Source organism: Sceloporus occidentalis, unplaced genomic scaffold (genome assembly GCF_023333645.1).
Source record: "Sceloporus occidentalis isolate IW3139 unplaced genomic scaffold, rSceOcc1.0.p SCAF_1, whole genome shotgun sequence".
NCBI classification, from domain to species: Eukaryota; Metazoa; Chordata; class Lepidosauria; order Squamata; family Phrynosomatidae; genus Sceloporus; species Sceloporus occidentalis.
The window spans coordinates 160,155,081-160,182,633 of NW_028316981.1; the positions used below are offsets into that span (position 1 = coordinate 160,155,081).

At 44.5% G+C, this 27,553-nt stretch overlaps 2 protein-coding genes across 9 annotated transcripts in view; one reads left to right on the forward strand and one right to left on the reverse strand.

Moving 5' to 3' along the window:
- BAZ2A (bromodomain adjacent to zinc finger domain 2A) overlaps positions 1-7,633 on the forward strand; it is a 57,049-nt gene extending 49,416 nt beyond the window's left edge. For all 7 annotated transcript variants that reach the window (XM_089479165.1, XM_089479144.1, XM_089479137.1 and 4 more), the window contains 2 exons: positions 156-299; positions 3,675-7,633. In XM_089479165.1, coding sequence (XP_089335291.1) covers positions 156-299; positions 3,675-3,843 — 313 coding nt within the window. In that variant the 3' untranslated portion in view covers positions 3,844-7,633. The remainder of the gene's footprint in view (positions 1-155; positions 300-3,674) is intronic.
- Positions 7,634-19,119: 11,486 nt separating this feature from the next.
- RBMS2 (RNA binding motif single stranded interacting protein 2) overlaps positions 19,120-27,553 on the reverse strand; it is a 97,229-nt gene continuing 88,795 nt past the window's right edge. For both annotated transcript variants that reach the window (XM_089479202.1, XM_089479193.1), the window contains exon 14: positions 19,120-25,906. The gene's annotated coding sequence lies outside the window, so the exon portion shown is untranslated. The remainder of the gene's footprint in view (positions 25,907-27,553) is intronic.

The window sequence follows — 27,553 nt, forward strand, 5'->3', positions numbered from 1 at the left end:
AATTATGAGAAGGGTTTGTTCTTTCTTTCTTTTGCCCTGGGAAGAGGGTGGATGGATTAAGTCCCCTTAGACCTCTTCCTTGGCAGAGCCTTTCATCTTGACTGGTGAAGTCAGTTGTATTAACCCTTGACTCTGTATTACCCTCATTTCATCAGGATCATCTTGATGGAGATGGAATCACATGAAGCTGCCTGGCCTTTCTTGGAGCCAGTTAACCCCCGGCTAGTCCCTGGCTACCGGAAAATCATCAAAAATCCCATGGACTTTGCCACCATGAGGGCACGGCTGCTGCGTGGCGGGTGAGTCCTGGGGACAAGCATATTGGTAGTAGGGCCAGTTTCTGGCATGTTAATAATTTGTCTTGCCTGTAATAAAATCAGCACATAATTGGCTAGGTTTGCAAAATCTGTCCTTTGCAGAATTGTCTTAATTCTGTGAGGACTAATCATGGTTGGGATATTTTATATACTATTAGGAAATATGTGCAGCTTTATCCAGTTTGAACTTGATGGTTTTGCTTATGATTTGATTGAAAGAAAAGTTTCAGAAGTACCATATGCAGTCTTTAAAAGTTGTTTCACATCAAACACGATGCAAAAGGGACCAAAATTACCAGTTTATTTGCTAATGTTCAGTATGTTGGTCAAAGTCTAAATACTCGGATTTGATCAAAATCAACTCACAATTATGCCCTTCGGATCAAAGACTACATAAATCCAAAATGTTCATTGAGGTTGTACTTAAATTAGTTGACATACTGAGTAAACTAATTTGACAAAACCTTGTTGTAATCTTCATTTTGGTTCCATCAGACACCAGATATGAGGACTCTGTGATTGAGCAGGTGGTTACATATACCATAAATGACAGACAAGCAAACATTTTATATTAAAGTATTGTTGTTTATGTCTTCAAGTCATTTCTAATTTATGGCAATCCTAAAATCAACCTTTCATCAGGTTTTATTGGCAAGATTTGTTCAGAGGTTTGCCTTTGCCTGAGGCTGAGAGAGTGTCACTTACCCAAGGACATTCAGATTCATGGCTGAGCTGGGAATTGAACTCTGGTCTCTAGAGTCATAGTCCAGCACTCAAACCACTTTGCCATACTATATAGATTAATATACTGTAATTGATGATGCGTGGTTTGACATAGCACAGCATAGGTGTTTCATCTTTCTGTATTCTGATCACACACAACATTCCCACCAAGTCAAGTCAAATTTATTGCTTATGGCCAATGGCCTTTGCATAAAACAACAATACATACAAAATGCATACAAAGTTCAAACATATCATATTTATATCAAAAATACAAAACTTTATAGATTTAAAATTTAAAATAATTGTTATACCCAGTGTAAGTTTCTCAAATTTCATCATCACCGCTACAACTTATGGCTAACTCTGTTATGTATTTCTTCCTAATTTTTTTGGCTGCTAGGGCATACAATGCTACTCTCCAAGTCATGTATTTGTCAGAGTCCACAAGGAGGTGGAAGACTACCTCTTGTGGGCTTTGACCATAGCTAGATTCAATTAAGGGTGTCACAAAACATTCTCTTGGTTCTCTATAAAGTGGACAAAACAATATGTAGTTGATAAGGTCCTATGTTTCCGGGTATCCATATATGCATATATCATCCTTTATTGGGATGCCTCTGTGCCTCCCATCTCTCTGTATGCTGTGTCCATCATATTCTTAGTTATGTGAAGGCTTTCTGCAGTTGTACAAATGTTAAATTATTAAAGTAATTTGCGTGATCACAAGCCTCCTTGAGTTTGTAGTATAGAGGAGCACATGGGGAGAGATGGACAGTATATACCGTAAGTCCCTTTGTGTAACTACTTCCCTTATTGTGTTCTTAATAACCTTTTTATGGGCAGCTGGTTGAAGTCCTTTAACTTGTCTGTTAAAAGTCTATATTGGATATATTGGATGTTCAATTGGGCAGCATGATGCACCCAGTTTTTAATAGGTAAACTATTAGATAGTTCTATCAAACATTTTTTGGGAAGTCTAGTATTATCTATCCCCTGAACCTTGAGCCAATAACATATAACTCTTTTGTCTATTTGGCTCCCACCAGTAAAGTCCAGGCTGTCCTAGGATATGATGAGCATACATACCCTTTGGAATAATATGTTATTTGAATTTTAACTTGATATTAAGGAACAGTCACAAATCTGTCCACCTGATCAATGTTGTTTTTGTTGTGTGCCTTCAGATCATTTCTGACTTATGGTGATCCTAAGGCGAATGAATCTATCATGTGTTTTCTTGGACAGAGTATGACTTGTCCAAGGTCACCTAGTGGGTTTCCATGGCTGAGCAGGGATTTGAATCTTGGTCTCCAAAGTCCAATAGCAAAACCACAATACCATTGTGGCTCTCCCACATGCTCCTGGAAAAATATTTCCTATTTTCTCACAAGATAGCTACATTTTTACTTTTCTCTGTGGCAAGACTCTTGAAGCACATTAGCAACCAAACATGTTTTCATAGCATAAACTTTTGTGAGCTAGAATTCACTTCATCAGATGCATAAAGTAGTTTTCTTGGTCAACAGGCATATGTCTGTGTTGCAGTAGAAGGGGAAAACTCATAAATAGCAAGGTTAGAACATATGTACGCATAATTGTCACTGTATGCTTTCTGCATTTCATTTTCCACTGACCTCATTCTTTGCAGTTCCCTTCTTGTCTCTCTACCATTTGTACACCTACTGCATCCTGATGAAGTGAGTTTCTAGTTCACAAAAGCTTAAAAATGCTAGTTTTTAAGGTACTAGGAGTTTCTGCTGGTTTCTGGTTCCCCCCGCCCCTATGACTTTTTTGTTGACATGTTTATTGACAAAGTTCTTGGAGAGAACAAAGAAAGGGAAGGAGAAAGTTTTGACTCTAGTAATTTTGGAGAGAAATCCCAATGTAGTAACACCGGGGGTGGGGTGGGAGGCTCAATAATTATCTTTGCTCTTTAAATTTGCATAAGAGATTTTGAAACTTAGTGTGCTTCCTGTTCCTCTCTTTCTTCTTTGTGGTCTCTGCGAATCATACAAATGGGTTTCATCTGCGCCTGCACAGTACAGCTCAATACAGCAGGTGCAGAAGAAACCCATTTGTGTGAATTTGCAGGTGATCACTCAAAGAAATACCGTTACAGGTATGCAACCTGTCCTTATCAGCCTTGCTGCTATTAGTGAGCATGTCACACCTGTTACAAGCTCCGTGGGCTTAGCACCTCCTCTCTTTTCTGAGTACATTTACAGACAGGATTAGTTGAAATAAGCCAGGCATAGAAAGAGAGGGGGAGGCAGGCTACTGTGAAGTTCCCCATTGTGTGTGCATATAATCATCCACAACATGTTGCAGCCCTATAAAAGGTAATAGCTGCAGTCCAGGCGCCACACTGCCAGATTGTGCCTTGGCCAGTAACTGTTTGAAATTTAGATCTGGCACTAATCCTCCCTGCCTTATGACCATAGGAAGAAAGGAAAGGATGCAGATAGAACTTGAAAGATGGAGAATTCATAGTAATCAGAAATGAATATAGTTGTGTGGGTTAAGCCTATCCACCAGTGATATCTTTATGTTACTATTGTGCTACAGCAGGTTCTTCCTTAGGACTGGACTTCTAAGGCCTAGAAACTCACGGCTGCTCTTTCTCTTTCATAGGTACACAAGTTGTGAGGAGTTTGCTGCTGATGCTGCCCTGGTATTTGACAACTGCAGGACCTTTAATGAGGATGAGTCAGAGGTGGGCCAAGCTGGGCTGACCATGCGGCAGTTCTTTGAGAGCCGGTGGGAAGAATTTTATCAGGGAAAACAGGAGACAGACCCATGAAGCTGGCAGAATGGGAAGAAATGAGAGAAGCCAAAGGGGACGCCCCTCCCCCTTTGGCCTGTGCTGCATACTGTCTCTTTGGAGCTCATCTTGCTACCTGCTGATTATCCCCCCCTCACAATGACTGGACCTGGACTGACATTTAACAATGGGGTGGCCCTACTGCCTGGACCCTCAGAAGCCCTCTCCCCACCTCTTTGCTCCAAGCAACACAAGCTCTCTGACTGTGTAAGCCAAATAATAATAAAAAAGTTTCCTTTTTTCAAATGGAAAAGCAACCACCCACAACCCCACCTTAGCTGGGGCTATTTAATAATAGCAATAGTTCTTAGTGAATGTGTAAGAACACTTTTTCTGTGCAGTGTCAGTTCCATGCATTAATGGCCAGTAATGTGGACGTTAAGTTTTCCTCCTTTTTAGAATCACTTTGAAATGTATAAAAGCAGATCACTCCTGCCTCGGGGAATGACAGCTCTGATGACACTGAAACATGCTGCTTCACTTTCCCACCTTTTAGCCCTCCCAACTCTGTTTTAGCCCTGCTTTTCCCCTTCTGAGCAGTCCACCTGTAGCTGTGTCCATTTCCTTCCTCCAAGTAATAATTTCCTTTCTGAAATCTGGAGTGTGGCTTATAGTTGATGTGTGTTTAGGGAAGGAAGGAAGGAGCAGGACGCTGAGGATATCTATTTCCATACCCAAGGGGTGCATCTACTCATCAGTTTCATCCCTTCCAGCCGCTCTTCCTTTGTTTAGCCAAGAGGTACTACTTTATTGAAAAGCTAGCCCTTGTACAGAAAGGAGGTGGAGCGGGGGTGCTGGTGGTTAGATTCCTAGAATTGGTTCATCTAAATCAGCATCCCCTTTTGCACACACATGCTCAGAGCTGGTTTATTTTGCATTTTGTTTCTAAGGGAGTTGAACAAAATGGAAATAATCCAGAAGTCCACCAAGGAAACCAAATCATATTTTTCTCTAGGCATGCAAACCACAGAACCAGCCTGCTATCTCTCTTCTACTTTGCCTTCATAAGGAACACTTCAGGAGGGTAGCTGGTGAAGATATTGTGATACTGTGGAGCAGACTCTTCTCTACTGTAACAAAATAGGTCATTTTTCTTCTGATTGTGGGTAACATGCTGGAATGTATCACTTAGCTACAAGGGACCAAAGTACAGGAGCTTGAAGGAGTGGGAATTAGGAGGAAGGGAAGAGATTTTTGGATGCCCTCTTCCAGCTCTTCAAGATTAATTTTATGAGACTCTGGCCTTATTGAGTGTTCCCCCTGATCCACTAAACCCTGCCCTAGTGTTATTCCTCAGGGATGGCAACTGTCTACAAAGCTTGATCTGCTGTCTGTGTGTATGTGTGGCAGGACTTTTTATTTCCTGCTTTAGAACGTGACTCTCAATGTTCGTAAATATTTCCTCCCTGAGCAAGAGGTGGGATTAATCCTGTTAGGGAAAAAAGGAACAGCCCTTGCATCTTTTCAATTAGGACTAGGCAAAGTGTGTCTGTCTAAGTACTTTTGAACTAAAACTCCCAACATGCCTTGCCATTTGTTGTGCTGGATACGGATGCTGGGAATTTCAGTCCAGCAGCATATAGAGGACTGTACTAGGCCCAACTCTGCTTTAATGCCTATCTGAACCTCAAATTTGATAAATGGTGGAGAATTGGCACTGTTTCTTTCTCCTTCATGTTGGGCACCTGTTTCCTGAACCATGTTTCAATGTAAAGGTGGGCAAGGTGCAGCCCAGAGGCTGCATGCTTTCCTGAAATCTGTGTTCGAAGTTCCCAAGCGCCCTGCAAACTCCTGCCCACCTGGGATTTGTTTAAAATAAATATTTGAAAATGACACCTCCCACTATCCTTTTTTGCCATGTTTGTATCCTACCCCAGCTGTTTTAGGCACAGGGGAGGTGTTGGGGTTGTTTTGTTTTGTTTTGTTTTGTTTTGTTTTTGAAAAATTAAAAAGTAGAGAGGAAGTTGATTTCCCTGATTTTAAGAAGCCCTCCCCTGGATCTCATGCAGCCAGATAGCAGGAGAGAGAACATGGTAGAACTGTCCCGTCCCCCTAGAGGTTGTGAGAAACATTTTTTAACGGGTGTCGGTGCAGAAAGTGTGGTAGTGCAGTCTCCTGGCAATGGGATACCCTGCTCTGGTATTTATGGCCTAAAGTGCACTGCCTTGGGTTTATCCTGACTGGTATTCATGTCAAAGTGCAACTTTGGGCAGCACACATGAGAATGCAAAGGTAGTGATTTGTGTATTTCCCTTTTGATGAAGAGTGTGTTATCATGGATATGTGCAGGTTCTCACTTCTTTGCATCTCCAGGTGACTTTCACAGACATATTTCATTTTTAACATATTAGCTTTTTTCTTACTCTCTTTTTAAAGTCTACTAAATATTTTCAGAGGGGGAAGCAAAACCTTGATTTGTTCTGCCCATGTTAATTTTTCCACGTAAGGAAGGGCACCTGTTGCACCGACCTGTCATTTTCTCCAGCTAGAGCTGTTCAAACCAGAATTTATTGCAAAGCTGCAAGAATGTACCTGTATTTGTAGCAGGCTTTAGCCCAGCCACCATTTAGATGTGATGTGGGATACACCAGTTTCAAGGTGTGATTGGTCAGCGTGCACAATCCACTGGGAATGCTCTCTGCATACACTCCCCACCCCATCACACAGCTATCATAGTTTGTACTTGAGTTCTGGTGCTAGATACATGCAAATGACTTGAGGCACTCAACAAACAAATACATGCCAGAGTCAAACAGTTGTGAGGGAAGTCAGACAGCCTCCCGTTCAGTCACTCCCTACCTCCCTCATATGTGTCTTATTAAAGCAAGAACACGGTAGAGATCATTGGAAAGGAATTCTTAAATCATCATCATCATCATCATCGGGTGGTCCTGTTTTTAAAAGAAATAGGCAAAGTATAAAACAAATTGGCCATCTTGTTGCTCACAAGGTAGCCTTTCTCAGTCACTCTTCCCCTGGTGGAACACAGATGCCTGCATTCCATCTCTATTTTACATGGTAGCATAGTCTGGGGGCACCTGCTTCACAATTTTGTGAAGCAAGATCTTTAAGGGAGACTGCTAACTAGGGGAACAGATTTAGCCAACCTGCCCATTGTCCAGCATCATGGGCTCTGAAACCCATCATATCCCAGCTGCCTGCTGTGCTTGGACAGAGGCACTGCTGCTGTGGATTCTTTTATGCTCTCTGTTCTAGCATGCTGGTCCATTATTCCTGTATCTGGCACAGAGACAAGGAGGCATGTGAGACTGACCAGAGGAGACCGCTTAGTTCTTTCACTTTTCTTCCACCACTTGGAGGGTGGATCAGAGAGGTGGAAAGCCAACCATTGGAACCTTAACTCCCTTGCTGCTTTTTAAACCCAGCCTAGCTCCTCAAACCATTAATTACGGGTATCATTTAGGAGCAGATAAATGGCTGGCGGGGTCCACCAGGGTGGCTTTCCTCTCCGGTATCCACCTGTCCTACATCTGAATGAAGTATGTGTGCGCATGCCACACACATTCCTATGTGTTTCCCCCAACCCGCGTCAACCAATCCAATTGCAAGAGCACTGATGTAAGTAAAATGTAACTACAGGTGATGTAGCCTGGAGACCGAAACCTCCCTTACTGTGCTTCCTCCACCCCGACCTCATTCCTCCCAACCCCATCCTATTGTTTTCAACAAAACGTAGCCTTTTTCTATCAAATAACCTCAAACTTTATTTTATTTTAAAATTTTGGATTTTTTTTTTTTTTTTTTTTTTTTGGCTTTTAAAATAAAGTGGTAGATTTGAAGTCTATTTGAAACTGACTTTATATTATACATAAATATTTATATTTTATCTAAACTTGTGCTGTAACAAAACTTCTTTTTTGGTGTGTTTTTTTTAAATAATTTTTTCCCTGATCTGTTTGGATTTTTTTTTTGGCTCAGTCACAAGAAAAATTGTAGAGTTTTGAAAGTGTTAATTGTTGGGTTTTTGTTTTGTTTTTTGTTTTCGCTGTAGAAATGTTGAATTTTTAGATTCAAACCCTTACACCTTAAAAATGAATCCAGGTTTGTCCTAGTTTGATCTTCATTAGGGCAATATGATCTCACCCGTTTATAAAAACTTTGATTTAAAAAGTTACATGGATTTCTAAAACTAAAATTGAGAATTGCAACTAGAATTGGCCTTATCATTCAACCACTGACTTTTGCCCTCTTGTCATCTTGATTTAATATCAGAAAGTAACTAACGAACCCATTGGCCTGTGAGATGCTCTGAACAGCAGGAGGGGAGGGGGAAAATCAAACTTTTTATATGAATAACCAAATGTGTTTGTTTTAGTGAATTTTTGATAATGTACAGTTTTTTGTGAATTTAAATTGATTTCTTTCTATATTTTTAGGACCAACCTCATTTTTAATAAGGTTTAAAAAGAAAGAAAAAAAGTCTAGAATTCCTGTTTGTTTCCTTGTGATGTTTCCACAAGTACAGATGTTAGAGTGCTTGTCAAGTTTCAAAGAATAAACAAAAAAACAACCCACGTTTGATAGAGAAGAATGTGCTTGGGAATGTTGTCTTTTCTCATGGGAGCCCAATACAGTCTGAGTATGATTCTTTCCCTCCTTTTTGACAGTCTGTCCCTGAACGTATTAAAAATACTGGCTAGGTAATGATTTCCAAAGTGAAGTATCCTGAGAATCTTCATAAAATCTCATTTCAAGGAGAAAAGCTTTCTATTCTATAAGTGCCAGAAGACACACTTGACAGATGCATTTATAGTGAAAACCTAGTAGCCAGGGGCAAGGGTGGGCTGTCCAGTGGACCTCCTTTGACCAACCAAAGCCGTTCAACAGTCAAACTGCACAGGTCTGTTATTGTACTACTTCTTCGTGTTCTCTGCGAATCATAAAAATGGGTTGTACTGCACCTGCGCAGTGCTGCTCGGAAAACTTCTAGAATCACTGAGCAAAGTTAACTTTGCGACTTTTTGGCAGTAGCTCTGCCCATTCTTTATAAGTCCCCTATGTTCTCACTCTTTCCTCAGTTCCTCCTTTCCGCTGCGTTAGCTGCTTGAGAACCTTCGCTTCTGTGACTTCTGCTTGTCTCACTGGAAATTCTTGACCTTGGACTGTTTGACCATTCTCAGTCTATTGGATAGTCTTGACCTCGGACTGCTTGACCATTCTTGATCTGACCTTGTGTTTGGTTGACCATTCTCGGCATGTTTGAACGACTACAATTTGGATTCTGGATTTAGCTATGATGTCTCCGGCTCCATTTAAGAAGTATGACGTCTGCAAGGGTAAGATTCCCAGCCAGGACCCGCATTCTTCTTGTCTTCTTTGCCTCGGCGAGGCTCACAACCCGAAGACCTGCGCTCTCTGCAAGTCTCTGACTCCGCAGGTGAGAAAGAACCGGGACTCTTGCCTTAAGACTGCCCTGTACCAACAGGCTCTCCTGCCTCCATCAGCCTCCCGCTCCGTCTCTGCACCAGCAGCCTCCGAGTCGGTACCTGCAGTGTTGGCTGCTGTGTCCCAGATCTCCACTGAGCCAGGTGCCACTGACCCAAGAGGGGACGCTGGGTCTGAAGGAGCACCCAATAAGTGCAAATCTAAGCCCTCTCAGAAGGACAAGGCGAGGCACAAGGACTTGGGCCCCAAGAAGAGTGTTTCGGCCCAGGTGAAAGATACGAGTTCCCTGAAGGACTTGAGCTCTAAATCCTCAAAAAAGTGGCCTTTGGATTTGGGAGATGCTTCTCCTCATGGGTCTTCCCATACCAAGAAGGCGTGCATGAAGACTCCGGAGGGTTCTCGGTCAGCCTCTAAGGAGCATGCCACCTCCTCTGATTCCAGACGGTACCAGTCGGCTCCGAGCTTCATCATGCCCGGCATACACCTGTTTCAGCCCTGGTCTCTTCTCCACCGGCAACATTGGCTTTCCATCCGGTCTCGGATGACAAGATTGAAATCCTCCCGGTTGTGTCGCCTCGCAGAGGCTCTTCTAAGGGCCATCAGTCCCCCACACCTGTCCCTCAGGTTGTGGTCCATCAGGCCGAGATTCACCAGCCTCCACGCCATCAGGAGTATGAGGAGTCGGACCTCTTCTACGACAGCAAGGCCAACAGATACTATGTCGCCATCAGCCACTACTCTGTCCGTTGTCACCTGGGTCAAGCTTCCACTGTCTTTTCGAGGCCTAAACTGGTGCCGGTGATGAAAGCTGCTCCAGTCCCCCTAGCGCCATCGGTATTGACACCTCATCCTGCTGTGGTTGCTGCCACCCAGACTCTGCCTTATGATGCAGGTGATACCTCGGACTCTGACCAGGACTGGTCCCAGGCAACACTTCCCTCGGATGCCTCACGTGGACTCTGGTTCCTCAGACGAGACTGGCCATCAATCTCCCCAGGAACTCTTTCAGCCAGGTTCCTCCTCACTGACTGATGATGTGTGTTCCTTTGCAGAGCACACCATCAAAATGGGAAATGCTCTGGATCTCCAGATTACCCACACCAAGGACGATGACACTAACCCCATAGAGAGACGGGTCCATGGGAAGGTCCCTATGCCAGTGTCCATTCCGTTCTGCCGTCCCTGGAAAGGATTGCTAGGCGCTCTTGGGACGCACCAGCTTCTGTCACGCCCACCACCAGGAAGATTGAGTCCTTGTATAGGATCACCCCATCTCAATCTTCTTGGCTGTTTGCTCACCCCAGGCAAAATTCAGCCATTATGGAAGTCTCCCAGTAGGCCTTCACTCCAAAAACTTTGAACTCGCCTGAGGACCGGGAAGCCAAAAAAATTGATGTCCTAGCCAAAAAGGTTTATGCCTCGTCTGTGTTGGGACTGAAGGTGGCCAACTACAACGCCTGTATGGGAGCCTACATATAGTGCCTGATGGAGCGGATCTCTCCTCTCATCCCAGATGTCACAGATGAGACCCAGGGCGTCCTGACCGAGATCCGGGATGACTCCATCGGTAGTTGGCTGATCATATCTGCTCGACACTCTACGGACTGCTCGGCCAAATACTTTGGGGCTGAAGGGCGGTGTATAAATACCATAAAATAAATAAATAAATAAATCCATGGCAGCAACCATAGCCCTGAGGAGACACGCGTAGCTTCGATCCTTGGATCTCAACCAGAACGCAAAGGCTACAATTGAGGACGTGCCCTTCGACGAGGCTGGCTTGTTTAACCAGGAGACAGATGAGCGCCTCAATTTCAAATATAGGATGATGGCCGCGGCTGTGTCCACACCGGCACAGTCTTCTTCCCGCAGGAGGTTTGGAGGTCAGCGTCAGTGGTATGGACAGGGCCAGAGGTCTTTTCAGCAGGACCATCCATACTAACAACAGGAGCACCAGAGGGAGCGTTACCCATCCCAATCCTCTTATTCGGCCGCCGCCAGTCCCCTGCTCAGTACCGCAAAAATTACTGTAAGCAGGATACTGACCAGGGCAAGAAGAGGTCTTGAAGGGTGGCTGCGTGCTCCGTCGTCTCCTCCGGTTCCTCCTTCATAGACATTTCGAGGCCCTACTCAAACACCTGGGCCACTGCAACTTCCGACTCTTGGGTCCTAGACATCGTCTGTAGGGTTTATACCCTCAAGTTCGAAGAGCTCCCGCCAACTGGAGCTGTTGTTCCCACTCCCCCTCAGACACCCTTCTCAACGAAGTATGCACTCTTTTGTCAAAGGGCACTATCTCGCCCGTTGATCCTTCACAAGCCCCTAGATGTTTCTTCTCCAAATACTTTACAGTCCCCAAGACTGATGGTGGCATTAGATCAATTCTACACTTGAGATTCTTCAACTCCTATTTGGTCTACCATTGATTCCATATGGTAACTCTTGCCTCTATTCTGCCCTTGTTGCGCCAGGGCCCGTGGTTCACGATGATCGACCTGAAGGATGCCTACTTCTACGTGGGGATTCGGGAGAGTCACCGGAGGTTCCTGTCCTTTGCCATTGGTCCCAACGTACCATAACAATGCCCTCCCCTTCAGCCTCTCCATAGCTCCAGGAGTCTTCACCAAGTGCTTGGCTCCCATTGTGGCCTATCTTCACCAACGAGGCTCCAGGGTCTTCCTGTATGGCCCCCTCCATGAATGAATTGCAAAGAGACGTCAACTTCACCTTGTCGCTCCTCTCATCCCTTGTGCTTGTGGTGAACTTGGAGAATCCCATCTCACCCCATCCAGACGGATCAAGTTCATTGGCACTGTCCTCGATTCCAAAGACTGCGTTGCCTATCTCCCTCAGAACCGTTTCCACGTTCTCTGCTCTTCAGTCAGGACTTGCCTCGCCCACAGGCAAGTGAGGGCCAGTGATGTCCAAATAGCCCTGGGACACATGGCCTCCACGACATTCGTGACTCCATGGGCAAAACTACGGTTTTGGTCCTTTCAGTCATGGTTCCTGTTGGCCTTCAATGCACTAATGGACCCTCCGTCCAAGTGGCTCACTGTCCCGAGACCCGTCTCCCGCTCACTCCGTTGGTGGCTTGACTCCCGCAACATCTGTGTTGGCATGCCTTTTTCTCCTCCTCAGCTCCAGGTCACCCTGACCACAGATGTCTCCATGGAAGGTTGGGGCGCCCACATGTCAAGCCTCTTTATCAAGAACAAGTGGTCTCTGGGTGAGCAGGCTCTCCACATCAATGCCCTCGAGATTCTTACTGTGGAAAAGGCCTTGAGAGCCTTCAAGACAAACCTCTCCAACAAGGTGGTACTTCTGCTGACGGACAACACCATCTTCATGTACTACCTCAACAAACAAGGAGGCACCAGGACACGGACCCTGCTTCACATCTGAGGCTGGTGCATCCCGAGAGGGAATCTGCTCCAAGCAATCCACTTGCCGGGAGAGGAGAACGACTTGGCCAACCAGCTCAGTAGGTCTTCCACCATCTGCCATGAGTGGAGGCTCCATCCTGAGATAGTCGACAGCCTCTTCAGTCGGTGGGGAACCCCCCCAGATCGACCTCTTTGTGACTGCTCTCAACAGCCAGTCTCCAGTTCTGCTCCTGAGCACGCAACGAGGACTCCCTCGGAGATGCATTCATCTTCGCTTGATCAGGAGAGATGCTATACGCCTTCCCTCCATTTCCACTGATCATCAGAGTGGTCTCCAAGATGACAAGGGACCGCTTGGATGCCAGCCTGATCACCCCTTGGTGGCTGAGACAACCGTGGTCTCTGTCCCTGCTCCACCTCTCACAGAGGGACTTTCTCCGTCTCGAGTTCCGTACTGATTTTCTCACTCTCCAGGACGGCTGGGTCTGTCATCCGGACATTAAGAATCTGCTGATGGTGGTGTAGAGGCTCCATCCCTAGACTCGCTACCCCCTTCAGTATGGATGGCGATCTTGGCTGCCCAGAAGCCGGCCACCAAGAAGTCCTATGCTTCCAAATGGAAGAAGTCTGTGGATTTCCTCTGCGAGAGGCCTCTCTCCATCCCGAGTGTCAACACCGGTTGTGCTGGAGTTCCTGATGACACTTTTGGATTCGGGGCTGTGCCTCACTTCCATTAAGTGCTACCTTTCTGCGATCTGTTCCCATTTCCAGTTTGATGGCAAACCTTCTTTTTTTAGGGATCCTATGGTAAAGTTTCCTGAAGGGTTGCAACAACCTACATCCTCCAGTCTTGGTACCGACACCTGCTTGGAGTCTGGATGCTGTGCTGACGTCTCTGCAATCCAAGCCCTTTGAACCCATGGCCACAGCTGACCTGCGGCTGTTGACTTGGAAAACAGCCTTCCTTGTGGCCATCATCTCTGCCCACTGTGTGGGTGAACTCTGTGTCTTGCGGAGGGATCAGCCTTTCCTTAGGTTCCACAAGGATAAGGTTGTCCTCCGTACTGATATCACCTTCTTGCCTAAGGTGGTGTCTTCTTTCCACATGTGTCAGGACATTGTTTTACCGACCCTGGCCTCAAACCTGACCACCAACACCGAGCGCCACTTGCACACCTTGGACGTTTGGAGAGCTTTGGCCTTCTATTTGGACAGAACTGCGGGTTCGATCCGTTCCGAGAGACTTTTTCAATGCTACTCGGAACCGAAAAAGGGACTGCCTGTGACTGCGCAGAGGCTTCTCAAATGGGTGGCTGTACCATCCACCTCTGCTATGAACTGTTGGGCAGACCTCTCCCGGCCAGGGTTTGGTCCCATGCAACTAGGGCAGTAGCGACATCCACCGCTTTTCTGACTGGGGTCCCTTTGGAGGATGTCTGCAAAGCTGCTGTTTGGTCCCAGCCCTTGACTTTCATCAAACATTATAGGCTGGACACCAGGGCCAAACGGGACGCAGCTTTTGGGAGGGAAGTGTTGATTTCAGGTTTACATTGATTTGCACTGCATTTCCATTGTTTACATGTTGTTGAAATGAATGTCTTTATTGCCAGGATTGGCATGGTTTACAGCATTGACATGGTTTACATAGGTCCTTCATGACCTAAGGTGTTGTTTACGTGCCTTGTGACTTGAACAGGTCAAAGTACTATTTAAAGTACTGAATTGAACAGACACAGTTTTGGTTCAATGATTTTATTGTGGTTAATAAACACAGCTTTATTTGAACCTTACTTTGGTGTCATGACACTCCCTCCACCACTGACCTAAGCTTGTCAGTCTAACCCATTTGTATGATTTGCAGAGACCACGAAGGAGGAGGACAGGTTGCTTACCTGTAATGGTATTTCTTCGAGTGGTCATCTGCGAATACATACAAATCCCACCAGTCCTCCCCTCAGTGTCCTGCTCTTCATTGGCTCATTCTCATGTCACTCACGCAGCGTAAATTTTGGAACTGGGGAAAGAGCAGGAATGCAGGGGACTTATAAAGGATGGGCGGGGCTACTGCCAAAAAGTTGCAAAGTTAACTTTGTCCAGTGATTCTAGAAGTTTTCCAAACAGCACTGCGCAGGCACAGTACAACTCATTTGTATGTATTCGCAGATGACCACTAGAAGAAATACTATTACAGGTAAGCAACCTGTCCTTCTCATGACACTGAAAATCTTGGTATAGAACTTGAGTATTCTTCATTTATTGAGACAGCACAGTACAGTCCTAGCATGACAATCTTTCTTGTATGTATGTGTATACTTTATATGTGTGTGTCAAGCCAGGTGTGTTTCATGTGAAAGAAGCCCAGTTTTCGGTGGAATCTAGTCTGCTCCTAGCTGCCTTGCAAAACTTTCCATTTGACGGCAGAAGTAGAAAGACTGGATCAACCTGATCTGTCAAGTCTCCTCCTTGAGCAATGGCAGAGGGAATTGTTTTGACCATTGGGGCAGGCATCATGTGTTGTAGTATCCAGAAGCTGCTTCATGCAACTGGGCCTGGGCAGTACATTTTTGTCCATGCATTCAATAACTTGTGTGCAATGCGGTTGTCTGGCAACATCATGATGTCTGCCTACTGCTAATTTTTATAACAGAGTTTGAGTTGTGTTAGACAAACTGTAGCTCTGCAGCCACCCATAATCTAATGCCTGAGCCTCAGGTTCTGGCTGAGGCCATCCTGAGCTGCCCTTCTACTTCCGTGACCTATTTGATTGATTGCCTATAGGAAAGTTTGCATCAACAGTGCTGTGTGATTTATTTGTTAAGAAAAGCTACATAATCCAAGCTGTTCATGAAAATGTTCATACTTCTGTCCACATTTCATCAATGCTGGATCAATGAAGCCCTCTTCTGTAATCAGTAAAAGTCTCATGTAGCTCTAGTTCCGCCCCCAGGTGGCTATTGCCCCCTATGTTCTGAACCCTATTTCAAGAGCCCTGCTGGAGAAGACCAAAGCTCCATTTAGCCCAGCAATACTATTTTGAACAGACCCAACTAAAAGCTTACTAGCAGAACCTGAGGGTCATTCCCTTTCCTGCTGTCCAACACATTCACCTACTAGCATTTAGCATAAAACATGGCTTGACTTCACAGTATGGCTGACAGCTGTTGATAGACCCGTCCTCCATCATTTTGTATATACCCATCTATCTCTTGTGGCTGTGAATTCCCAAGATTTAAGATTATATGTAGCAGAATATTTAACTTAGTCCTAAATCTACCGCTGAACAACTTTAATGAAAGCCCCCCCACCCCAGGTTCTTCTATGAGAGAAGATTTTTATCCATTTTCTTAACATCAGAGCAGGGGCTAATAATTTTCCTGTAAGTACTTTTAGATTTTTCCTTTCCTTTAAGAAGTAAAAGTTAATGAGTTGAAAAAGTCCAAATTTCTACTATATAATCTCACTTGTGAGTAAAAAGGATAGTTTAATTTTGTGGAAGCAATAACTTTCCAAATTTCTGCCTTTAAAAATACCTTGTTATACTTGTCTAAGATGCCCATGTGAGTGTGGCATAGAATGCACTCGTTGGAGCAGTTTGTGCTTGCCTACCCTGAAGTGCATAGTCGGTTCACATGAAGCACTGACCCAAGCCTGTTGTCTCTCAGCTACCAAACACTGACGTGAAAATACAATCACCCCTCCTTTCTTGCAGAATTGTTATCCGCGTTCTTGAATATGCACGGAGGGGCAGCCTCCATTATTGTCAATGGGGCACGCCCCTGTGTACTCGCAGGGGCACACCCCATTGAAGTCTATGGGGCTTGAATACTTGCGAGTCTCCGTTTTTACAGGGGGGTCTGGAATGGATCCCCCAAGAAAACAGTGGGTTGACTGTATGTTGTACTGTAGAATACGATGTTCCTCTGAGGTGGAAGATCACAGTGCTGCACAGTCCTTGGGGGAAAATATGTTCCACCTTTCCTGATATGACTGAGAAACCTTTGATAAGCTCCCATACAACCTCAGTGTTTTCTGAAACAGATTGAATGTCACAATTTAAGGGATAGTAAACCTGTGTTAAATGAGGTTGAGCTTTACTTTAATGACAAACATCTTACTGAAATAAATGACCATCAGTCTAAAACTGACTTTTTTCAAAAAGAAGCCAACTCCATTTTTTTTAACCTTTTATTTCAAAACAAAAAAAAATTGTTCAAAATGAGACCAGTCAGAGCTCCACAGAGGGGGAAGTGTATGGGATTGAGAGAGAGAAACAGGCCTGGCTATAGCATGGAAGATACAAAACTATAGAAACTTTTCTGTTTTAAAAAAAAAACCTGTACAAATAGTCCTAAGTATATAAATAAAACTAGCAAGTAAAATGAATTGAGACATGAAGTGGGATGGCAGAGTCAAGAGCTCTCACCAAGTCTGTGGCAAATGAAAGCACAGACAAGTTGCCTTTGAGAGATCCAATGCTTTTGACATGGAGTTTTGAATGTCTTTGCATCAGAAATGGGGCCAGAGGCAAACAAATGCTTTCTCTTCTGTTGCTTTGAGCGCCAATAAGTTTGCAAAAGACTCATTACATCCATGGCAAATTGGTGCTTTGATTTAGCTGACATGTTCCATTGTTAAGCAGGACTAGAAAGTGTTTTAAAGCACACCAGAAAGCCTGTGGCCTGCTATAGACATGAACCAGCGGATGTATGTATGTTGCTTAGAATGGATGCCTATTGCTATTTGCTTTAAAGGCAACTTGCTGTAGAGCAAGGCATCAGTACAAGCATCAAACCCACCAAGAAAGGACATATTGCTCCAGAGAAAAGTGCAGAGAAGTTATAAACCTGTCCAAGAGAGAAGAGTTTGGAGCTAGTTGCATTGGATTTCAGCTTAACCTTAATCCACACTGGATCTTTCTACTAGAGATGGGAAGACAGAAGAACAATACTAAGGAACCTGCAACCCTGAAGGCTTACTTGTCCAGTTTTTACTATAAATGGTCAGAAGTATTTGGAGGGGATGCTGTCATTGCATCAATTCTGACCATTCAGCCCATGGTAGGACAAATGGTATTAGCTCTGACTACCAAGGTGAGGTGGCTTTTGGAAGACAAAGGTTGACACTCCTCCCCTTAGCCTTCCCCAGAAACAGTTACCACCAGCTATATTGGTACTGCCTCCAAAGAGCAAGTCTGGCAAAAATGGAAACAATGTGTGTTCTGCCTAGGATAGAATTGGTCTGAAATACCTGGTTGCAAACTAGCTTGTCTGAAATCATCTGACCCCATTGCCTCACTCATTGTGGCTGTGTTACGTGTTCATTTTTCAGCTGAAGAGCTGTACTTATCAGAGGCATCATTTCCTTCAGTACAGAAGATGTTCCCCAGTTACAAGGACTGACACTTCACACCAGTTAAGTTGGGAGTGTGCATGCAAGAAAGGCAAGAACGTGCAACCACTTGGGGGGCAATCTAGAACAGTTGTCCTGGGTCAAACCAGCTTTGTTTTTATTTTTACAGCACAGTAGTGCTAAAAGTGTAAATTCTCTCCATCTTCTTGAACATAACTTTGGGTATAGATAATTTCGACACATTGTAGTAACCCTTGGTAAAAAGTGCATTCCCTCGCCTACCTTTGCTACTAGGTTATGGCTGATTGGATTTTGGTTGTTGCATTTAACTTGGCTCCCAAAAATGTAAAGTTAGACATGGGTGTTTAAAGAGAGCTGCCTAACATGTGGCCAGTTATTTCCTTTCTGAATTCCATATTTCAGTAAATCTTTTAGGAGGACATAAAAGTTAGACAGCAGCCCACACGTCATGACTGCTGACTCAAAAGCCTAATTTAACTGTGCTGTGTCCTGACGCTTCAAGCACATGGGGGCAGGGACGGTGCCAAAATATGCTTGCCTTGTACTTTCACTACTTGTTTCAAGGAAGAGAGGCTGCGGCCATCACCAATGGCTTTCACAACCAGAGCCTCTATTTCAAATGGAAAGCTTTCCTCTTCTCCAGTGCAAGCCACACAGCCTCTGAAGGCTTTGGAGCCAGAAGTCTAAACCAAGAAAGGAAAAGAACCATTTTATTACCTGTGTGGATTCTTTGCTATGGCTGGTGTCCTACACTGAGGCCACCAAACTTGCGTCCTCCCTTTGGGCAAAACATTGCTGTTCAGGTTCAGGTAAGCCAGCTAATAACACATTACAAAGTATCATTAAAAAAAAAGCAAAATGGTACATTTAACAAAACTCTCAGGAATTAGCAGCAACATGGGGGTATTTTCTCATCAAAAGGAAGTATTTCCCTCTCTTCTCCCCCCCCCCCCCCAATGAAACAGAGCAACCCAGGGGTTTTTCTAAGGATAAGGTGGGGACCTTGTCCCTTGGAGAAGGTGCAGTTTGCCGGTTCAGGATATACAAATGAACTGCAAGAGCATGTGAGGTAGATGTGTAGCTAAGAATGGCAAAAAAAAAAAAAAAAAAAAACCCGAACTGGTGAGCAGAGTAATGGAGGGAAATCATGAACCGGGTTTTTTCCTTCCCCCAAATAGCACCAACAACTTCCAAGGAGGACATGGTTTTAATGCAAGCATGGAATTGGTAGGTAGACAAAGGGTTTTGGACAAAGCAGCTTGCTTTTTAAAAATACCAGCATTGAAGAGGGACTAAAAGATTTGAGGCTTATCTACAGGCTGCCAGGTCTCCAAGACAGCCGGCTGCTTCCTCCTTTGGTGGAGTGGACTGGACAAACTATGTTGCTGAAGATGGGGGCCGATGGATTGTGCACAGGGAGGAGAGGCAGGACAAACAGGGCCTTGCAAGCTCAGATCAGGACAAGGCTGGGAGAGCCTTTCGTTGCAAACAGGGTGGAGGAGAGTAGGACAAGAAAAGGCCTTAACTAGACTGGAAGTTTAAAGTGCAGGGACTTGTTCCCCCCACTGACAGAATGGGATAGGGGAAATCAAGGCACAAGATCAAAACTCCAGCAGCTCTTGAGGGGCACATTCTTGAGGTCCCAACTTGTGTTTGGGTCCCACATTAGGCATGTAAATGATGGTTTAAGCAGGCCATCATTGCTCACTGGCAACTCCGAGTGTAAAAAAAGATGAGTGGCCATCAATGTGACCTTTCTGCCCTCTGACCATGCCTTCAGTTATAGTATCCCACCAGGAAACAGGGACTTAACCTAAGAAGCCAAGTTTCTGCAATAAGGCAGTCTTGGCCCTTCCTGCCAGCTCTGAGCTGGCACCGCAGACAAGTGGTGCTGTTCAATAGATGCCCTCTGCAGCCCATGGAGGTTATCAACCAGGAAGAGAGAAGAAAGGAAAGCTAGTGTTTCTCTTAAACCACGCTTCCTTTTTTCAGAAGGGGAAATGGGGATAAACTGCCCCCAATTGCATGTCTGGTTGCCATGGATGTGCCCCCTTAGTGAGGATGGGTGGGCAGGCTAGGAAACGGTTTAGGATGGAGCTGGGGAGAGTGAAACATGACTAAGGAGCCAAAGGATGCTTTATACTGGTGAAATGCATGGCCTATACTATAGCCATGCCCTCATCATACTTCTCATGTCTACACACACACACACACACACCAATCATTCACAGCCACACACCCAGTCCTAGCACCCAGCTTTTCACACATCTTAATTCCTTCAAGACTGCTTTCTGTTCTCACTTCTGCCCTGTAGCCATCAACTCATTCTCAGTCTGGGTCCCAATCATCTGCCCCTCTTCTGCCTTTACATCCTCCCACCCTTGCTCTCAATTCTGTGGTTTGTCCTTTCATTCCCTTGCAGTGGACCTTACACTAGGTAACAATTCGGTTTCTTAAACATTGCCTTTTCATACTGAAAATGTACTTCTTTGCAGAGCTTCACAGTGTTAATTTTTTTGGACCACCAGTTTCTAGAATTACCCAGCAAGAATAGGAGCTATAGTCCAAAATTTAGCTCTGGTTCTTTACAAAAATTAAAGGTAAGCAGTCTGCTGTTACCCTTGGAGGGACTTGATATTTCCTATCTATGGCAAACTGAAAAGAAAAATGGCTAATAAGTGGCTGGGGAATCTGAATGAAAGTAAAGGCTTAACCTGCTCTTCATCCTTTCCTATCAGAAGAGACTGTACTCAAACACCAACTCCTCCTTCTCCAAAAGCTGCCTGGTATCTGCCACACAAAACAACCAGCTTTATGCAAAATGGCATCCACCTAGTTGACGTGACTTCCCTCTCCCTAAACACTCCCACTCAGTCCAAATCAGTTCAAACACAGAACCTGTGCCTAGAAGGAAAGGTCCACAGAGAGTGGCTGAAAGAGCACATAGGAGCAACCTGGTGCAACTGACTGGGAAAAGAACAAGAGAGGGAGAAGGAAGAAAAGGCCACACCTGAAACACTGGCCTAGATCAAGAAAACTGGTGGTGCAGCTTAGACAAGTTCATATGTTGTATGGCCATACCCATACCATTGTTCTAGGTATCTTGGCGTTAGCAATATCTAACTTCAAGATACCCAGAATAATGTGTCTCCAGTTTAGCTCTGGATATAGACAACTGGTTACACACAGCAATCTGTGACCTGAGATGTACATATGCATTCCCAGTTCAATGGGAACCAGATATTTGTTGCAATGTGGTAGCTAACAACCAGGCTGCATACCTGAAAATGCATTCCTATGTGGGCTTTTTGGGGGTCATTTTGTTTTTTGCATTTCCATGTGCTGAATGGATCTCTCGCTAGTTCTACATTGGGTTCTTTATATACAATTGCTGGATTCACTCCCCTGTATGGACACGGAATTACATGCTAGATACAATAAAGTTTTCTTAACAGCTTATTTGTGTCCTAAATTCCTAGCATGTTAGAGCTGCCACAGAGTGGAATCATATATATACACTGGAGGAAGGGATGATCTCATATAGGCTTGGGCTGTTTAAGACAATGAAATTCTAGCATTGCAAGCCAGGATATTCCCTATGATTACTGGCTTCAAAACTAGCCAAGTTTCAAAAGAGAGGCTTCTTTGGAATCAACTAATCACAGCAATTGTTTCTGATGTAAAAGGAAGATATGGTGAAGCTTGGCTTCCTCATTGGTTTTGCTCATTTGAATGGAGCAGCAAAGCAATAATTCTGGGGCTATTTGTGGTTGCACAAAGCTTGTGGATATCCTGTCTTGGTAAGCTAGCATTTGATCATCTAAAGGCCTTTAAGCACCTTTTAACCATCTTTAAGTGCCTCATTACATCTGGATGCCTGAGCCATGGTTAAGAATTAGCTGAAAATATGTAAAATTATAATTTAAAGTGGGTTTGTAAACAATGGATTGTATTAACCACAGTTAGATATTCCTTCTGTACCAAGAAAACCATGATAACAAACTGATTTCCTGGCATCAGCATTCATTTAGGAAGTAAAACCATGATTAATCTTAACTAGGATTAAAGCATCACACCCTGGGAATGTTGCACATATGTAAACATTGCTATTGCAGCAAATTTTCACATAAATTTTGTTAAGTCAATGATCAGGGTACAATTCCCTTGGGACATCCATCAACATTTTAGGCACCAGGCCTACACTGGGATGAACCAATTTTCAAATTCTAAGCCATTACTATCCTATTTATACATCCCTACTGTATTTTCTACTCAGAGTTAATCCACAAAACCTGTATAGAGGGGGAAGGGTAACTAAAATCATGAATATTGCCAAAAGCCTCATGTCTACATGAACCTCAATTTTAATGTGATTTCAATTTGGAAGAAATCAGAATTAAGAAAGGGGTGTTTGACACACCTGTTGCATAAGTCACACTGAAATAAATGCAAGTGACAGAAAAACGCAGCAAAGCTCTCTCATAACTTCTGTTCAGACCAACGGGGCTTTCCAAACAAACCTAGTGAGTTAGTACAGCAAGCTCTGTCTACAGAGAGGACCTGCCACCTCTTGTTCCCGTCTCTTGTTTCTAAAAGCATATTCCCTGCCTCCACAGTCCCTGAAAAGCTGCTCCTGAGTCCTGAAACTTGGGAAGGAGTTTCAGATGCAGCACTATGTCCTGTGTTGCGGTGAGTGGGTGGTGGGTGGGAGGAGGCTAGGAAACCCTGATGATGACATGGAAGTGGCTGTTCATATCAAAGGTACCCTTTGGGTTGCTGCTCACCTTTGGGATGTATTTAGAGCTTATTATTCAACCCTGAATCCATTGCCACTCAATTTAAGGACTTGCTGAATGTGACATGTGTCAAGGCCTGCAGGGGCTAAATCAGACCTATGCTTTTAAATACTGCACTGTGCTAGCATCATAGGAAGGTAAAGATAGCAGATCATCTAAACCCTCACTTGTTTATGCCTGCTGGAAAGCTGATGATTGGGTGGCAGAATGATGGTACTGATGTGTTGAGTTGTTGTACCCCTTATGTCTCTGGGACAGTGCCCTATTTGCATGGCACAGTTTTCATCTCAAATAGCCACACTCAGTTGGAACCAGGAGTCCATTTACTGACTGCTTGGCTTAAACCATCCCATAAAGTCTATCCTGGTAATTAGGGCCTATTAGTACAAAAATCAGTTTGGCCCATGAATTCTGCTGTGGAAGAAAGATTTTAAGAGATGAAGGCAAGTGCCATTCCCAAAATAAGGCACTTTGATTCTGCCCAGCACCTTGAAAATAAGAGCAGTGCTATCTGGCTAATTCAGTACTCACTAAGGACCCAAGCCAGCGTTCTGGCAAAAGGGTGATTTTAAGCAAGCACTGCTTACCCCAAGATCTCTCTTTAACTGGTATCTAAGTGTTGCTGGGGAATTGGTGGGCTCCAGACTCTTGCCATTCCTGTCTACCATCAAGTGAAGTAGAAGAGGAGGATGATAACCAAGTGGGCAAACTGAGCAAGAGCTATACAAATGAACAGGTAGGCCTGAATCCTTACATTTTCAAAACCTCAAGCCACACCTGCTTGGTGCTTATCCTTATCCTGTTTGATCAGGTCAATATTTTAAATAAAATACACACCAAGTAAAAAGCCTTTAAAAACAAAGGGAAACACATGCACCCTGAGTAAGTCACAAACTCAGTTGATACCGGGGGCCCGTCTTCAAATGCCATCCTATCACAACTCCTTGCACATGGGTGGTGCATGCACATATACACAAACAAGCGCACACACGCAAACACAACATATTCATATTCATGTTGGCTCATTCTCCCCCAGCTCCCTCCCTCCCTGGTTCACAGGACACCCGTATGGTCTCTGCAATTAGTCCTCCTTGATTGTCAGCTGCATAAGAGCTATTTCCTTGAAAGTCTAGGCTAGGCATCAAGAGTGATGGCGGGGGGAGGGGGTGCTGGACAAGATTTCTCATGATCAGTCCATCAGATGTGGGAAAGCAACATTTCAAAATATGATGAAAGAAAGGGGGCAGCTTAATGCCAGCCAGGCTGGGGTGATCTTACAGTGGCAGAGAGAGGATAAGACATTTAGCACCATCTGGTTGAGGGAAAGCAATGGGGCCATGGATGGAGGATGGAAGAAGAGAAGGGAAGCATGCAGAGGTGTCTAAAGCACTTGGTACCTTCAAGAGGCTCTCCAGGGAAAACGCGCTGTAGGAAGGGCCGGATTATTGCACATAGTCACCTGCTATTGCGATTCTGGGGAGCCAGCAACCAAGGGCTGCGTGCGCGGAGGGGGAGGACGGTGTGGGGAACGTGCATAGTAACTAGGATCTCCGTTTCAGAGGGAGGGAAGAGTTCTGCCAGCTCCAGCAAGGGGCTGGATGCGCCCTGGTTAGTATTTTTTAAAGCAACGGGAATAGGCCTCCCCCAATCCCTGCCAGCAGGAAGCATCAACACCTGCCTCTCCTGCCACTGCCGGCCACAACTGGGTTGTCCAAAAAAAAGATGCACTGTGCACCTGGGCTTGACAGGCATGCAGGAATTGGAGAGGGCATACGGCAGCACAGTCCAGACCGCAGGGGGCAGAAGGCACTGTGTGTGTATGTGAGTGTGTGTGTGTGTGAGAAAGAGTGTGACCCAGGGGTGGAGGAGGAAATGCTGCTGTTGCTGGCGGCGGCGGCGGCGGCAACCTGTCCGTTCAGTGTCCAAGAGTCCAGAAGTGATGACACATCACTGGCAGCAGATTCCTCAGTCAGTTTATTGTTCCCCTCATCCAGGGCAGGGCAGGTGAGGGAGAAGATCCAGATGGAAGCAAAGAAGAGTCCGCGCAGAAGCTCAAATCAGAGTCCAAACTATCCAGCGAGAACCGGTCCCATCAAAACAGGGCAGAAATGAAGGTCTCAAGCAAACTCTGTTTCTCTCTCTCTGTGACAGCTGGGGCAGTTTATGCCAAAAAATAATAATATTCAGTTCATTGAATGCCACCAGCTGCTTCATCTCCCTCCAACTTGACAAGTTTTATGCAAGCCCCTCTCGCTGCTGTCAAAAAGTTCAACTTTTTTTGTAGATTTCCTTTTTTTGTAGATTTTTTTGTAGATTTCCTTTTTTTGTTTTTTTGTAAATTTGTCTTTTTTAGAAAAAAAATTACCCTCTTGAAATAATAAAATAATCCTTTCAAAGCAAAATTCCCTCCCTTAACTCCAACCCCAAGGAAGAAGAAGAAAAAAAGTCTGCATTGATTTTTTTATCCTACAGCTGCAAGGTGGGGCTTTCTCAGAGTAACTTTTTTCTTATAAAACAACCAGGAAAAAAAAGTTATTCAAACACTTTTGCATATTTGTCCTTTAAAAATCTTTTAAGTGACCAAAGAAAACAAAACAAAACAAATCCAAAGGAGCAAAAATTTCCTCCCAGAGGTGGTGAGCCATCTTTCTGAAAGAAAGGGGGGGGGGGGGGGAACTGTTCTTCTCTGGGAAATTTTGTGGCATCCAAAGCATTTGATTTCGTTGTTAACCAGAAAATAAAACGCGCGAACACACACACCCACACACACACACAAAAATGTTTTCCTTGTATTAAAATAGTCCTTAGTCCATCTGTACATCTAAAGGATGGGGGAATATCCTTTCCACCCCACCTCTAACCTCCTTTGGTTCCTTGGTGTCAAAAGTCTATTGCGGTTATTTCCTTCTTAAAAAACAAAACAAAAACAAAACAACCATTTTCTTTGCCCAAAAAAAGAGGGGGGGAAACCCAAAAACAAGAAACGGTTCCATCTTCTAAACGCAGCACAATTTAAAAAAAAAAACGAACACAAAAAGTTGTCTCCCTCGAAGTGATTGCTCAGAGCTGAGCTGCTCGATGGCACTAAAAGGATGAAAAATGGAATTACAAGGCTGGCCAGCAAATATGATGGAACAGCATGTGCTCAGGAGGGAAACCCCCCACTTTTGCAAATGTTATTCCTAACCATGACTCCTTAGCCATATCCTTTGAGCATTACGCCTTCCTGTTTCTGGCCACAGCTCTACAAAGAAGCAAATGATAGAGGAAACCTAGCACATATAACCCCACTTAGCTCCTGACATTTAACTCCTTGTACACACTTGTGCCAAAGCTGGACCCACTTTCCTGCTCATGAGCCTTGTTTAACAGAATGGACCACACTGCTGAGTTGATATGTACAGGATGATCCTGTCAGAGTAGCTTTGCACATTGTGGCAGGAAATGCTACCAGCCAGGCACAGAGGCAGGAAACTTGCTCAGTACAGCGTGTGCCCTCTCATCATGCATCTGCTGGCCAGTGGTGAAATCATAAAAAATAAAAAATAAATAAAATATTTATTTATATCCCGCCTCTTCTGTTTGGGGATCGAGGTGGGTAACAACAGAGTTTATGATACACAATAGAAAAACAATAAAACCCAAAAACCCTGACCAAATCCTCCCTCCCAGACTATAAAATTAACATAAAACATGATTAAAATACATAACAATACAATACAACATTACAAGATTATTCGACAATCTGCGAATGATGAGGAGATATAGTAGGAAGGACAGATAGAATCGGTTCTGGGCGGTTATCACTTAGGGAAGGCCTGCCGGAAGAGAAAGGTTTTTGTCGCTTTTTTAAAAGCCTCCAATGAGGATAATTGGCGAATCTCTTCTGGCAGGTCATTCCAAGCTTTAGGAGCCGTAGCAGAAAAAGACCTCCTGGAGGTCACCACCCATCTGGTCTTTTTTGGATGTAAAAGATTTTTCCCGGAGGAACGGAGTGTACGGAAAGGATTATATGGGAGGAGGAGTTCTTTCAAGTAGACTGGACCCAGGCCATGTAGGGCATTGTAGGTAATAACCAACACCTTGTACTGAGCCCGGAAGCTAATAGGCAGCCAGTGAAATGACTTTAGAATAGGTGTAATTCGGTCAAACCTAGATTTTCCGGTGACCAGTCTGTCTGCCATGTATTGTATCAGTTGAAGCTTCCAGACATGGCAAACGGGTTGCCCCATGTAGAGTGCATTACAGAAATCAAGATGAGAGGTTACCAGGGCATGTACAACCGTTTCTAGGTCCCGCTGCTCCAGGTAGGGGCACAACTGGCATATCAGCTGAAGCTGATAACAGGTGCTCCTGGCTGGCGCATCAATCTGAGAGGACAGATGAAGCGACGAATCCAGGAGCACCTCCAAGCTGCAGACACAGTCCTTCAGGGGAAGTGTGATCCCATCTAGGACTGGCGAACATATCTCCAAACCTGGGTTGGGGTTACCTATCACGAGTACCTCCGTTTTGTTTGAATTCAACATAAGTCTATTTTCCATCATCTAATCCGTTACCGACTTCTGGCAGTTATTCAGAGGAGAGATGCCCTCCATGGTCACTGAAACAGTCCGAGACATAGAGAAATAGATTTGGGTGTCATCAGCGTACTGATAACACCCCACTCCATGTCTCCAGATGATCTCACCCAGCGGCTTCATTTAAATGTTGAATAGCATTGGAGACAGT